Source organism: Heliangelus exortis, chromosome 6 (assembly GCF_036169615.1).
Source record: "Heliangelus exortis chromosome 6, bHelExo1.hap1, whole genome shotgun sequence".
In the NCBI taxonomy this organism is placed as follows: Eukaryota; Metazoa; Chordata; class Aves; order Apodiformes; family Trochilidae; genus Heliangelus; species Heliangelus exortis.
The window spans coordinates 9,796,596-9,809,394 of NC_092427.1; the positions used below are offsets into that span (position 1 = coordinate 9,796,596).

At 47.2% G+C, this 12,799-nt stretch overlaps 1 protein-coding gene across 2 annotated transcripts in view; it reads left to right on the plus strand.

Annotated features, from left to right (window-relative positions):
* The window catches only part of SLC12A8 (solute carrier family 12 member 8), a 52,300-nt gene that overhangs the window by 12,800 nt on the left and 26,701 nt on the right, over positions 1 to 12,799 (plus strand). The window contains exon 6 of one of the 2 annotated variants that reach the window (XM_071746597.1): positions 9,573 to 9,650. The exons of the other annotated variant lie outside the window; for it this stretch is intronic. Within the exon in view, the coding sequence (XP_071602698.1) occupies positions 9,573 to 9,650 (78 nt within the window). The remainder of the gene's footprint in view (positions 1 to 9,572; positions 9,651 to 12,799) is intronic. 2 annotated transcript variants of the gene reach the window in all.

The window sequence follows — 12,799 nt, forward strand, 5'->3', positions numbered from 1 at the left end:
CTTTACAGGGAGGGGAGATGTGAGTGCCATGGGTGTTGGTGGTGTGATGGTGTGGCTGTCTCTTCCCACCACTGTGCTGTTTTGTGCTGAGAGGACGGTGTGTGAGGACACGTGAAGCTGCTGCACCAGAGAGCCTTGTGTTTGCAGGTTTGTTTAGCATGTATGAAATGCACCAAATGAAAGCTGGTAAAAAGCTCATCAGACACTCACAAACAAGAAGAAAGGGAGGACAGTTGTGCTCGGTGTGTTCTGCAGAGAGCAACTGAGCTGCTCCAAACAGCTGCCTCTCATAGGAAGTTGATTTTGAAAGGAAATGGTGTGGAGGGTGTGTGTGTTGCATTTCAGTTGTGCTTGGAGGGCACCTTTAATGTGAACCTAGAGACCTTTCTAATAGTAGAGTGAAAACAAATACTCGGGGTGAGACCTGATGGTAGGAAAGTGAACCATGGGACCAGGAGGAGAGAATGAGAGGAATAAAAATGTCAGCAGGAAACACGCCTGAGCTGAGGTCAACGTAGTTGTCTTTGATTTCCTCCACTGCTGGGCACTATGTCATTTTTTTCTGACAGAAAATAGAGCAAGGAAGGGAAACGAGGCAGCTGAGTGTTGCAGATGCTGCCGTTTAGCCCTAGCTGGCTAAGAGAGGAGGATTTCCAGTGTGTGGAAGAACATCGGCTGATGGTGGCCAGATTCGAGCCCCAAACACCAGTACCTCAGAGCAGTGGTGACCTTCCAGTGGGTCCTGAAGGCTGATTTGGTGGAGCTGTGGAGCTTTTCTGCTTTTAGAGACCGCTTCCGAGTGAGAAAACTCTTTCAATCCAGGCTGAACGATTGGTTCCTCCCCAGTCCTGCATTTCCCCAGAAGGCCTCTGAGTGGTGTGTCAGCACCAACGCTGAGTGCTGGAAGCCTCCTCACTTGTCTTGCACGCTTTCTGCCACGCTTGGATGGATGCTTGTCTCTTGGGTGCTTGTCTGCACCCATCAGCAAAGCATCCCTCCTGCATGAAGCTCCATCCCTGGGAGTCAGCTGATGGCAATGGTGTAGTGGGGTGGACCTGAAGCTAGCAGCCAGGGGACCCACTTGAGACCCTTTGAGGTGGGCAGTCGACTGATGACTCTCTGCAGGCTCCACGTGTGTGCAGTTGGTTTGGGTCCTGGTTCTGCAGCAGTGACTGAGATGCAAAGGGCAGCGTGCCGGGAGAGGTGATTTTTGAGGAGGGACCCGTGAGCTGGAAAGATTTCAGCTGACATCTTGTCTGGCCCACTGCCTCGTTTTATGACAGGTTTATGGGGTTTCAGCTCACAGCCTCAGGTCTTGGTCTCTGAACCTGTAAAACGGGCCTCATGCAGTCATCCTGCCGCCCCTGCTCCTGCCATGGCAGCTTCTCCCTCCCGGAACATTCCCAAGTGCTGCGCACATACCACAGGGCTGCACATCTGCCAAGCAGCAGTTATTTGGGTTTAAATAATCTCCAGGAATGCCTGTCCATCTTGAAGGTCTTAAACGGCTGCCTTTGTGTGGCTGCTCTGGGTGGAGTCCCCTGCTCTTCTCCCCATTCCCTCAGCTCACACCCAGGCACACACCAAATCGGATATTGTCCAAGCACTCACTCCCTTCCTGTGGTTTGCCTTTATTTTTAGCCTGAGGATGGAGTGTGTTTACACAAAAGGGGGCTTCTCAGCAGGACTTCCCGCTGCTTTCTCTCCTCTCTCTCTTTTTTTTTTTTTTTTTTTTTTTTTTTTTGTTTTGTTTTTGTTTTTTTGTTTTGTTTTGTTAGAGTTTTTTGTTTGTTTTCTGTTTCTTTCTCCCTGTTTCCATGCTGTGCTCCTGCTCCCAGAGCTGAAGCCCAGAGCTGGGGCTGGAGGAGCTGATTGTTCCTGCCCGGCTGCCTGTCCCTCTGCCTGACCCTTAGGGCTTTTACTTCTTCCCGCAGGGTGGGGTGGGACTGGTTGTTTTTTTGTTCGTTTTTTTTTTTTTTTTTTGGAGTTAATCCTAAATCCTCCCCTTGTCCCCAGCCTGCTCTTTCCCCAGGGACCGGTCACTGTCCCATGCTGGGACGTTGGCCAGGGATGGGCAGTGAGGAGAGGGGCTCCCTGTGCTGTCTGCAAACCCGCCCTGCCGAGCTGCCTCTGGCCACTCACACTAAAAATCAGTCCCACCTCCAGACCCCAGGTCCCCGTGCTCCTTCCTCGGGACAGAAAACGTGGGTATTTTCTCTCCGAGGCACAACTTACTCCTTACCAGCCCTAACCCAGGTAAATAGAAATCAGGCTGTGCTCAACTTCTCAGCCCAGGACAGAGACCCAGCGCTTGCTACACAATTCCATGGCAGCCCTGTAGGGTTTCCCCAGCTCATGTGCATTTGTATGGTAATTCTGGGGGACCATACCTCAAAATCAGCCTGAGCTATTTTGGGGGGAAGCTGCAAATGTGATGCTCCTCTCCATGACCAGCCCCTCAGAACAGTATGTGAAACTTTTTGGCCTCCTCATGTCCTGAGTGTTAGAGTCACGGAAAAAGAAGATAAGCCTGCTGCTAGTGCCCACTCTTTTATTTTCCTAGCATATCTCTGCTAATTTTTGTGTAGGGTGACTCCCAAATACTCCCTTTTCAATCAGGCGCCGGCTTTCCTGTTTTGGCAGCGGTTCTCAGGTGCCCTGGTAAAGCTGAGCGGGGTGGTGGGGAGGGGGGGCTGGTGTTAATTTGGTTGTTCTTTGTTAGGAAGATGAAAGGAATTGCAACACCAGCCAAAGGGGCCCGACAACAGCCTCTCAAAGGCCTGGGGGGGAAATAAATACATTATTTTTTTGTTGGGAATTCGGTAATTGGGTCTCCTTGGGCTGGGCCATCTCCCTGTGCTGTGCAGCTGGCGGTGCCGTGTGGCTGCAGTGGTGGGCTTTGTGGGGCTGAGACCCTTTCCTCCTGGCTGGAAACTCAGAGAATTCATTTCTTAGGGATGCAGGACTTGATTTTGTTAGGGATGCAGGGCTTGAAAGGCACACTGCTGTCAGGGTGCTTCTGCTTGGGATTATTTCCCACACAAACCACATCCTTCATGTCACCCGCTTGGGTCTTAGCTTCTCCAAGTTGCTCACAAAAAGCCCCAAAACCTCATTTATCATCCTCACTTTTTCCTCTGAGGGTGAGCCCTGTAGGGGATTCATCCCCCTCAGGTGCTCTGCTGATGCTCTCCCATGGGTACCACTGGTGAGGAGCTGTGGGGGATGAGCTTTGCCTGGGGATGCTCCAGCAGACAGAGAACCTGCAATTGTTAAAGTGATTTATGTATATAAACACTCTGCTGTTGTAAAGATCCCTCAAATGGTGCCTCGGGGGCTTTGATGGATTGAATTAATTAAATACTTTCCCACATATTTAATATGAAAGTGATAAAAGTGTCCTATTCAGGGGGGTTTGCTGGGCTCTGGGTGGTTTTATTTTATTCTGGGGCATGAGGGCCCCAGAATCTGGCCCCAATTTCATAAGAGAGGGTGCAGGAAGGATGTGTGTGTCAGAAGATGATCTGCAGCTAATCCCAGGGGTTTTATCCAGGCTGATTGCTGACTTCCTGGCCTGAGACACATCTGGAAACTGGCATCAAATTCCAAGTAGAAATCACCCAGTGAGCAGCAGCAGAAAAAAAAAAAAATCCCACTTCGCTACTGAACCAGGTAGACACTGTGGTGAATTAAAGCAGGAGGCTGTTAATGTGCTCTTTATTTATTAAAAAACACAGGATTGCTTTCTCCAGGTTTTTCCAATTATAGTGCATTGAATGGCCCTGACATCACTCTTGAGCCAGGGCCAGCCTATTCAACAGTCTGGCGAAGACATTTATTAACTGGTTACCTGCCAATTGTCTGGGCTAGGAGCTGGGGGACAGATGTGTTTTGAAAAGTGATAACATTGTTAGGGGCCTTATTTAGATAGTGAGAGGAAAGCTACACTGCTCTGTCCAGACTATCTGAAGTAGGTATTCAAAGCAGCTTATTTAAATTGTCTGGGGGGGGGTTTTTGGTTTTTTGTGGTTCTTTTTTTCCAAAACCCCCCACATTGGTTAAGATATAACCTTGCTGCATGGTTCCACTCCAGTGACCTGTTTGTAGGCAGGTGTTCCCAGTGTCTCCTTGCTGGAGGACACCTGTCAGTAGGACTTTGTTGAGGAGCAGCAGCCTCACCTGCCAGCAGATGCTCAGGGTATTGGTAAGGCTGCTGCTCACCAGGGGCCGGGCTGACATCCTTGTGGCCCTGCTCTACCAACATCAGATGGGATTTCTGAGCCCACCACCCTGAAGCATCTCCCAGGAGGCGGGTTAGGAGGAGGGGGAAGGACTTGTGGGTCCCTGTCCTCCTTCACATGTGCCAGGCCATGCTGGGAATGCCCAGTGCACCTACCTGCTAACAAGTTTCCAGTGATGGACCCTTCACTCCATCCTTGGAGTCTCTGCTCTAGTCACAGCTGCCTCAGGCTAACCCTGGATTCCTGCAGTCAAACCCCACTGCTTCAGGTCTCCAGAGGATTTGGGAACCAGCTGGTGCCCTTCCTTTCACATGAAACCCTCTTGCTTGGAAGATCTCTTGTGCTCTGCTTCTCTTCTCCAAGCTGTGCCATCCAAGCTGCCCTGTGAGGCATGGGACTCAGCTGCCTCTGCTCCATCCTCCTGAGGAGGATGAGGGTCCTCCTCTTGACAACCTAAAACATGGCACTTCATGGTGCTGCCAGGGCCTGGCTGGCCCAGGTCCATCCCTGCATCAGGAAAGGGTTTGCTGAGGTTGTTATAGGTTTAAACTTGCTTAATAGGTAATGCTGCTCCTGATTTACACAGGAGATTTTGTACATGGTTGATTTAACCTTCAATTTCTTTGCTTAACCCTCAGTTTCTTTCCCTGGGAGACAAGCTTGCCTTCCTAGAGCTTGTAGATAAATCCTGAAGTACCTGGGCTGGCTTTGTCTCTTGTTAGATGTTGCCTCGGTGTGAGCTTTCCCCCATCAAACCTCCTGTGCAGACTCTGTTCAGCAGCAACCTGCTTAATGCTAGAGACCTAATAAAGCTGACTGGCTTGAGGAGGGTATAGATCATCCCTTACTCCCTCCATCTCTCCCCATTGCTGTGTTTAAATGGGACATCTTTATCAAAGTGCATTGATTTTTAAATTTTTTTCTCTCTCTCTTTTTTTTTTTTTTTTTTTTTTTTTTTTTTTTTTTGGTGCCGCTTTATAACTGTTTTCAAACGATGAAGATATTTTACTTCCTCTTTTTTTTCATTCCCACAGTGCTGAATTCCAGTCACAGTTAATCTGTGCCCTGAAACAGCTTTCCTTATTTAGGGATTTAATTAATGAAGATAATTTCTAGAAATTAGATTCTTTCTCAAGCCACTTCACTTCTAGTTTGCATTCCTGATGTAGACTAAGGAGAAAACTTTGCATAGAATGTGGGCCCTTATCTACTGCTCCTCATCTTCTCTGCTGGCTTGTGTTAACAATTTTTGGCCTTTTTTGGCTGTAGGTAAGAGATTTTAGCTTGGTTTCACCTTCACTGGCCTGGAACATGGCCTGCTGGTTCTTGTTAGTTTTCTTTTCTACTCAAAGGGGAAATGCACTAATTGAAAAATATTATTTTTGGTAGGGAAAATGTATTCTCTGATTTAAACTGAATTCAAGTGATACTTCCAAGTGAAAAAGAAAAAGAAATCATGGTAGGTGTCAACATCTTGCTCAGATTTTCCAAAATCAAAAACTGATTTCCAAGTTGATTTGCAGTCTAAAACTAAAGTTGGAGCTGTAGCTGTGTGTGTTGTACAGAGGACAATGAAAACCTTCCCAAAATAAAACCAAACTACCATTTTGGACACAGATTCAAAAAAATCAACAAAAGGAATAGTTTTCTTTTGAAATACCATTGTCATCTGGATAATATATCCAGGATTTGGATGCTCTGGTCCTGAATATGGCAGAAGACTTGGCAGACCAAGGCAGGGTCCAGTGGATTGTTACATTTTGGTTGACTTCTTTCCTTTGAAAGATGAGGATTTGATCGACACGGGTTGGGCTTTGTCTGAAATAATACATGGAGGAGTTCAGAATTAGAGGGTCACTCCAGCAAGTCTGAAGGATGTGTGTCATCACTGCTGCTGCTCAACTGCATCTTCCTCCAATTGTTTTGCCTTGACACAACCTAAATTCTGATTTCTCAAAGCTGGGTTTTTTCATCAAAGTTCTGCAGAGCCGGGGACTCTGGACATGACTTCCAAGAAATAGCACTCTCTAATTAATAATAATATCTCATTGATGTACACTGTTTTCCTAGAAAAAAGGATGGAGCAAGGAATGTTTTGCTTCTCATCCTCTTTGTAATGAATAAAACCATTTCTGCTGGCTGGTTTGAATACCACTGAGCAAGCCAAGTAGCGGATACCACATCAAAAAATAAAATAGCAATGGAAGGGTTTTATATATTATGGCAAGTCTGGTGCTTAACATTAAATAATATAAACATAAGTGGAATTTATAACGTTGAAATACCCAAGTTAAAATCACTTTATTAATTATTCCTAACCAAAATTTCAGATTTTCCACCCGAAGTAAAGATGCCATTTTTGGCTTTTTCTCTCAAAATAATTAAAATCCAGTAACATATAGAGGCAGAGTAAGTGCCAAACAGCTCTAGTAGCTGCTTACATGGGCATATTCCTGAGTTTTCCTTTATTTAAGCAGTGCTGAGGCACTAGGCTTTCATGATGCAGAGCAGCCTGTGTGGTTGCTTTCAAGCTGTGTGTTGTTTTGTGTGCAGTGGTGGTTTCCCACTTCTCCATCCTCCTGGGAAGCTGAGGTGGAGATAAAGCAGGCCCACAGGGATCTGGGCAGAAATTAGCATTTCCTCCACCCAGCCCAGTCCTGCAGGAGATGTGATGTGGCTGGGGAGAGCTTAGGGGGAACGTAGGCTGCATCATGATCTGAGAGAGGTGACAGCATCCTGCAAAGGAAATTTACCCCATTAGCTAAAAGCAAACATTAGAGACAGCTTTAAGCAGCTCCCTTTTTTTAAAATTAATTAATTAATTTTTAAATTCTGCCTGTTGTATTAATTTTAGCTGTTTAGGGTGAGGAGGATGTTTATAAGCTGACAGCTCTTGTGGCTGGGATGCTCCATGAGGAGATCAGGGTTGGAGCATGAGTGCATTTACCAGAGGGTGAGGATGTGAATGCTTGGGTTTGTCAGGTATGAAAAGGGTTGATTGTTCCCATGTGGGGTTTTCTTGCAGGTTTCCTCAAGCAGATCATCCCCCAGCCACTTCTGCTTTGGGCTTTCTTGCCCACTCGAGGGTTTTCCATGCACAAATCCTATGCTCCTCCGTGCCTTTCATACCCCAGCAGACCATGGCACTGGCTGGGGTTAAACCTCTTGCCAAGAGGCTGCAGGCCAGGCTGCCCAAACCCTGAGCAGCTTGAGAAGAGGTCACCTGCTGCATCTGTAGACTTTGGAGAAGAGCAAGACAAGTGACTGCTTCCCCTCCACGGCGCTGTTGTTCTCCACACTCAGTAATTTGTCTGCTCAACTGAGAAATATTTATGCAGGGGGTGATTCCTTGCCCTGCAGCACAGTTCCCAGCAGCTGTCACTGTGATATTTGTCTCCATGCTGCTGCTCAAAGAGTGATCTGAATACCCCAGTTTTGTCCCTGCTGGTGGTGGCTGGCACGGACAGGTGTGGTGGAGTGGGGTTTTTGGGAGAGGGTTAAGTGGGATCCCTCAGAACCCACGGTGGCAGGAAGCTGTATTGTGTGTTGAATTTAAACAGGAGGTTTGGGAGATCTGGAGCAGAAAACAGGGGCTCGGGAGGAACAAACACTTGCTGCTTCAGAAGGGTGGTGATTTCCTTTCGGGTAAACACGTCATTAATCTCAGGGAGCACATTCTTTTCCATCAGAAGATAAGGGATCCGAGTTGGCTTTCTCGGGGCTTGGCCTTTCTAAATTGTTTTAACTGTGGCTTTTGCTCCTTCAATTACCAACTTCACATAATCTCTCATTTTGGGTTTGCCAGGCTTATTATGGGTTCAGAGAAAGTGGGCAAAAAAGCGTCCTTTCCTTCTTTCTTTAAAATCTCTGATCCTTCTTCCCCCACTCCTCTCTTGCCAAGTTTTTTTTTTTTTTTTGGTTTGTTTTTTTTTTTTCACTAAAACTTCTGTCTATTTTTTGCTATGCACTGTTCTGACGAATTTGAAACGTCAATGTGCTGTTTGTCCTAATCTATGAAACCATCTCCCTGGTGCTAATGATAAAATAGGAGCTTATTTGTTCACCACAAGTGGAAAAATAGCACTGGGCTCCTCTCCCTGCCCCTCCCAACCTGCCTCTTGCCACTCAGCTTTGGTCTGGAATTTTTTTAGGATGCTGCTTGCCATGGCCAGTGAGACATGGGGAGATTCTGGCTGTGTCACCCAGCACTTCATTTTCAGCTGGCAGCATCCTGCCCCACGGGGAGATGGCAGTGGCAGTGCTGCTGCTCTCACTGCTGCTGCCCATGGCTCAGGATCTGTGGTTGCTTGTTTGACAGCAAATTTATTAAATTGAATGGAGCTCTGAGCAGCCTTGGCTGGTGGGAGGTATCCCTGCCGATTGGGAGCAGGGGGGGTTGGAACTACATGGTCTTCAAGGTCCCTTCCAACCCAGACCATTCTCTGATTCTATGGAACTGGGATGAAATTACAGAGGGAATTCAGTCCTTCCTTCCCTCGTCTTCCTCCCAGTACTTTATGTTTAGGGCTGCCAGCAGTGGCAGGGGCTGGGGTAGAGCTGGGGAGCTCCTGCATCCCCCATGTCTTGGTGCCCTGGCAGCTTGAGCAGATGCTCTGCAGTCTTTTTGCACTGATCTGTCTTCAGGGCCACCTGCCATTGTATAAATTGCATAATATCTGCATTTTCCTCATTGCATAATCACTGACCTGCAACGTGTTCAACACAAAAATTCCTCTCTGTTTTTTCCCCTGCCTAGCCTAAGATTCCCAGAACAGAAATACTGAGGCTGTGGCAGGTGGGACATGGCCCTGAGGACTGAGATGAACCCAAGGCATGATGGAGGCTGAATCTGCAGAGTCAGGTAGCACAAGTCTTGGGTTTTCTGTTCTCCATCTGGGCTGGGCTGCATGTGCCCCATCTTCAACACTGGAGCTGTGCTGCTGCCCTCAAGTCTTGCATGGAGCAGCTGTACCCCTGGCTCATAGGAATTGTGCCCTGATCCATTGGGACTTCCCTGGGTGTGCCAGGGTGTGCATTGCACTGGGCTGCAGGAGAGGGCAACCCAGGCTTGGTATTTGTGGTTCCCTGTGTGGATGAAGCCAGTAGTAGCTCTTAGGAGACCAGGGCATGAATCTCTTCAGTCCATCCCATCCTCATCTGGCTCAGCTCCCCTGCAACTCTTCTGTTTTCCTTCCATTTCTTTCCAGTCTTCTATCCAGAACTTGTATATCCAAAGGTGAAGCAGATGTCCTGGAAGATGTTAAAACAGTTTTGTATCCTGGTAGGAGTTCAGCAAAGGTTATGTTAATTCTCTTGCTTTCATGACTGCAGATCCCTGTTTCTTAGAGGACTGGGGATGTTCTGGTCAAAAGCTGTTCAAGCATGCCAAGGCTGTCAGCCCACAGCAAGGTGAGAAGAGAACTGGTGGCATGGAAAAGCCACCATACTGTCCTCTCTCCACCTCCAGCACTGCTTCCCTCTCACTGTTTTCCTTCCCAGATTTTCCATGTTTTTCTTAGCCTGTCCTGGGCCAGGCTGGCAGCAGCAGAGCAATGTCTGGGAGGACCAATGGAAGTGTTGGATTTGCCAGGGGAAAAAATACTGGGAGGACCTCGGGAGGTGGAGCTGGGCAGTTGCAAAGGCACATCTGCAGAAACAGACCAGCCTTGGAAGAGTGTTGGAGATGTGATTGTTCATGTCAGTGTTAAAACAAGCCCAAACACAGGAAGCCGAGTGTGTGCACAGAGGAATGGGACTTGCAACTGCACTGCTTTTATTTATCTTTTATTCTGTTGGGAAGGGTAATTCAAGTGTTATTCATGACCCCAGTGCCCTCTTCATGCCTCTTGGATGATGCCAATCTGCTGGAGAGCAGCACCATTTCAATGACTTTCCTTGGGTGCTCTGTGTGGTGTTGTTGGTCTGGCTGTGGTCAGCCAGACCCCCATGGGAGCACCCCCTTTTCTGGGGAAGCCTGGAGCTGTGAAGGGCATGGCTGTGTTGGCACAGAGCATCCCTCAGAGCTGTTGTGTCAGAGGATCCTGTGCTGCCTGTTGTCTTAAGTTAAATATGAGAATTTGCATAGCAGAGGGGGAAAGACAAAGGTGAAGTCATTGGATGACATTCGTGGCTTTGCATCCACCTCTTCACATCCAGTGTCTGTGTGGATGGCTGATCCTGTGTAGCTGTAAGTGGACTCTTGAGATGCTGAAAAAGCTGTTATTGTTGGTGGTTTGGTATTGAGATGTTGCTTTGTTAAAGCCAGGCACACTCAAACTTCCCTTGGCAAGTGAAGATGCTGTTCTTATATGGTAGTCTACATGTACACTTTGAATTTGGTGGCACTAGACCCTCCATGGAGGGCAGGAGTTGAATTAGTAAATCAGAGACTTTTGGAGGGAAAATTTTAATCCTTCACTACTGTAGAGCACTTTGACCTGTGTAGAAAATAATTTGGTTTAAGCCACTCAGCCATCTAATAGACCACAGCTTCTGAGAGTTACCATCCAACAGGGCTTGACTTGCCCACTGGGAGTTAACAGCTCAGAATTTCTGGGCTTGTACCTTGCCCTCAGCTAAGAATTTGGAGGAGGCAAATGCAAGCTTGTGGCTGATGAGGAGTGAAACTTTATCTTACTGCAGTGGTGTGTGTTCAGGTGAGGATGGCAGCTGTGAGGACCATTCCTGTTTCCTTCATGCTGGTGTCCTCAGGTACCTCCAGCACCCACACCAGGACCTCACTGCTGGCATGTGCTTGAACTGCTGTCTAAGGGTAATGACTGGGTTTTTGAGCTTATGCCAGAAGGATTTAGAGATGGAAGAAGAAGAGGGAAAGAGAGAGAGGAGATAATTATGCCAAGGATATATAATTACTCCTTGGCTCTCCACCTCTTACATCACATAGGGTCCTGAAAACACTGGGGTCAGACCTGGGAAATGTGCTGCAAGACAAACACTTCCAGCTGTGCCTCTGAGAGCAAATCTCAGCAAGTATCTTCCAGGCAGGAACGTGTGGGCTTACTGATTTAGGAAAAGAAAAAAAAAAAAATCTCCCCACTTCAAGCCTTCAGCATTCACCTTCATAATTAAAACCTCTAATCACAAGCAGAGCGCAATACGTGTCTATCTTCTGGGAGCTGTTTCTTAAGGTGGTTTTCCATTTTTGTGTTATTTAGCCCCTGCCTCTGTGCCAGGGTTTACTTAACCTTAAGCTTGTGAACAGGCTTATTGAATTTGGCCAAGACCTGACTAATCTGTAATGAGCTCCAGGTTGCCTGGGACTTGGCAGCGCCAGCATCCTCTGTGCCGTTGCATAATGACCTGACCCCATGTAACCATCTCTTTGCCTTGCACCCCTTCTCCAACCTTCTCCAGCCCTGCTCTGCATCAGCTCTGGGTGTCATGGAGGGCCTGCTCTGCTAAGGTGGGTCCTGAGTGCCAAAAAACACATTGGCTGGTTTTGTTCTGTTCCACAGGGTGAGTGGCAACAGAAGCTCAACCCTGGAAACAATCTGCATGGAGGGGACATGTGGTGATGGCACCCAGCCCAAAGCTGGTAACCCCCTCGCAGGCATCTGTGGTGGCCAAGGGGACATGAGAATCCCAGCCACCTCCCTCCTCCCCCTCCACCTTCATGGTCTCCCTGTGCTTGTGAATGGAGGATGCTCATCCTGGAAGCTCTTCCACTTTAAACTTGCGAGGTGGTTTTTATTGTCTATTACCTCATTTTAATAAGGGCAACTGGAAGGACTTAATTTGTCAAAAATCACTGTAATAATTCAGATGTTGCTCTGAGTCAATTTGTTTCTCTGTTGTTTATTTACTTCAGCTCAGCCACTTGAGAAATCCATTATTTGCCTGCTTCTTATTGAGTATCTGATGATGAAAATAAATTGTTACCACTCTTTATTGTGCATTTCCCATAAGGCTGACACAGTGCAGAGAAGGAACCAAATTCTTTTCCTTCTAGCAGGATTCTGGGAAGATTGTTTATATCACTTCAGCCTCCTGCAAGCCAGCTGAGAGCAGGATCATTAAAGGCAGGGTCTAGAGGCTGCGGGGCTGCATAAATTAATTGAAAGCAAAATCAGACAAACATTTTGTAATGAGCAAGAAGGTAGGAATCTGGCTTGGATCTCGGGTACCCAGCCATTAGCTGGAGGAAAAGGAAAAGATCCTCTTAGAAAATACAAATAAAATAAAAATTAAAAAAAAAAAAAAAAAAGAAAAAAAAAAGAAAAAAAAGGTCTGCCTTGTTTGGAGATGAGAGAGACAAATATAGACCCTTTGGTGTTTCCTTCCCTTCTCCCTCCTCCAAAAGGGCTCTTCCCTTTTGAAGTGCACTTTCAATGGGATGTGGATAATTGACTCTGTGAACAACTGACCGACTGCTCTGTTGGTTTAACCGATTGGTCTCAGTTGCTGATTCCTGTTTTGTTTTGGATGATTTTCAGCCCAATTGCCCTGTCAGCTACAATTAGTCCCATTAATATGACAGCTGAAAGGTCACAGGGGACTCGCTGTGGTCGCAGGCAGGAGGGCATCCAGGAGATGCTCAC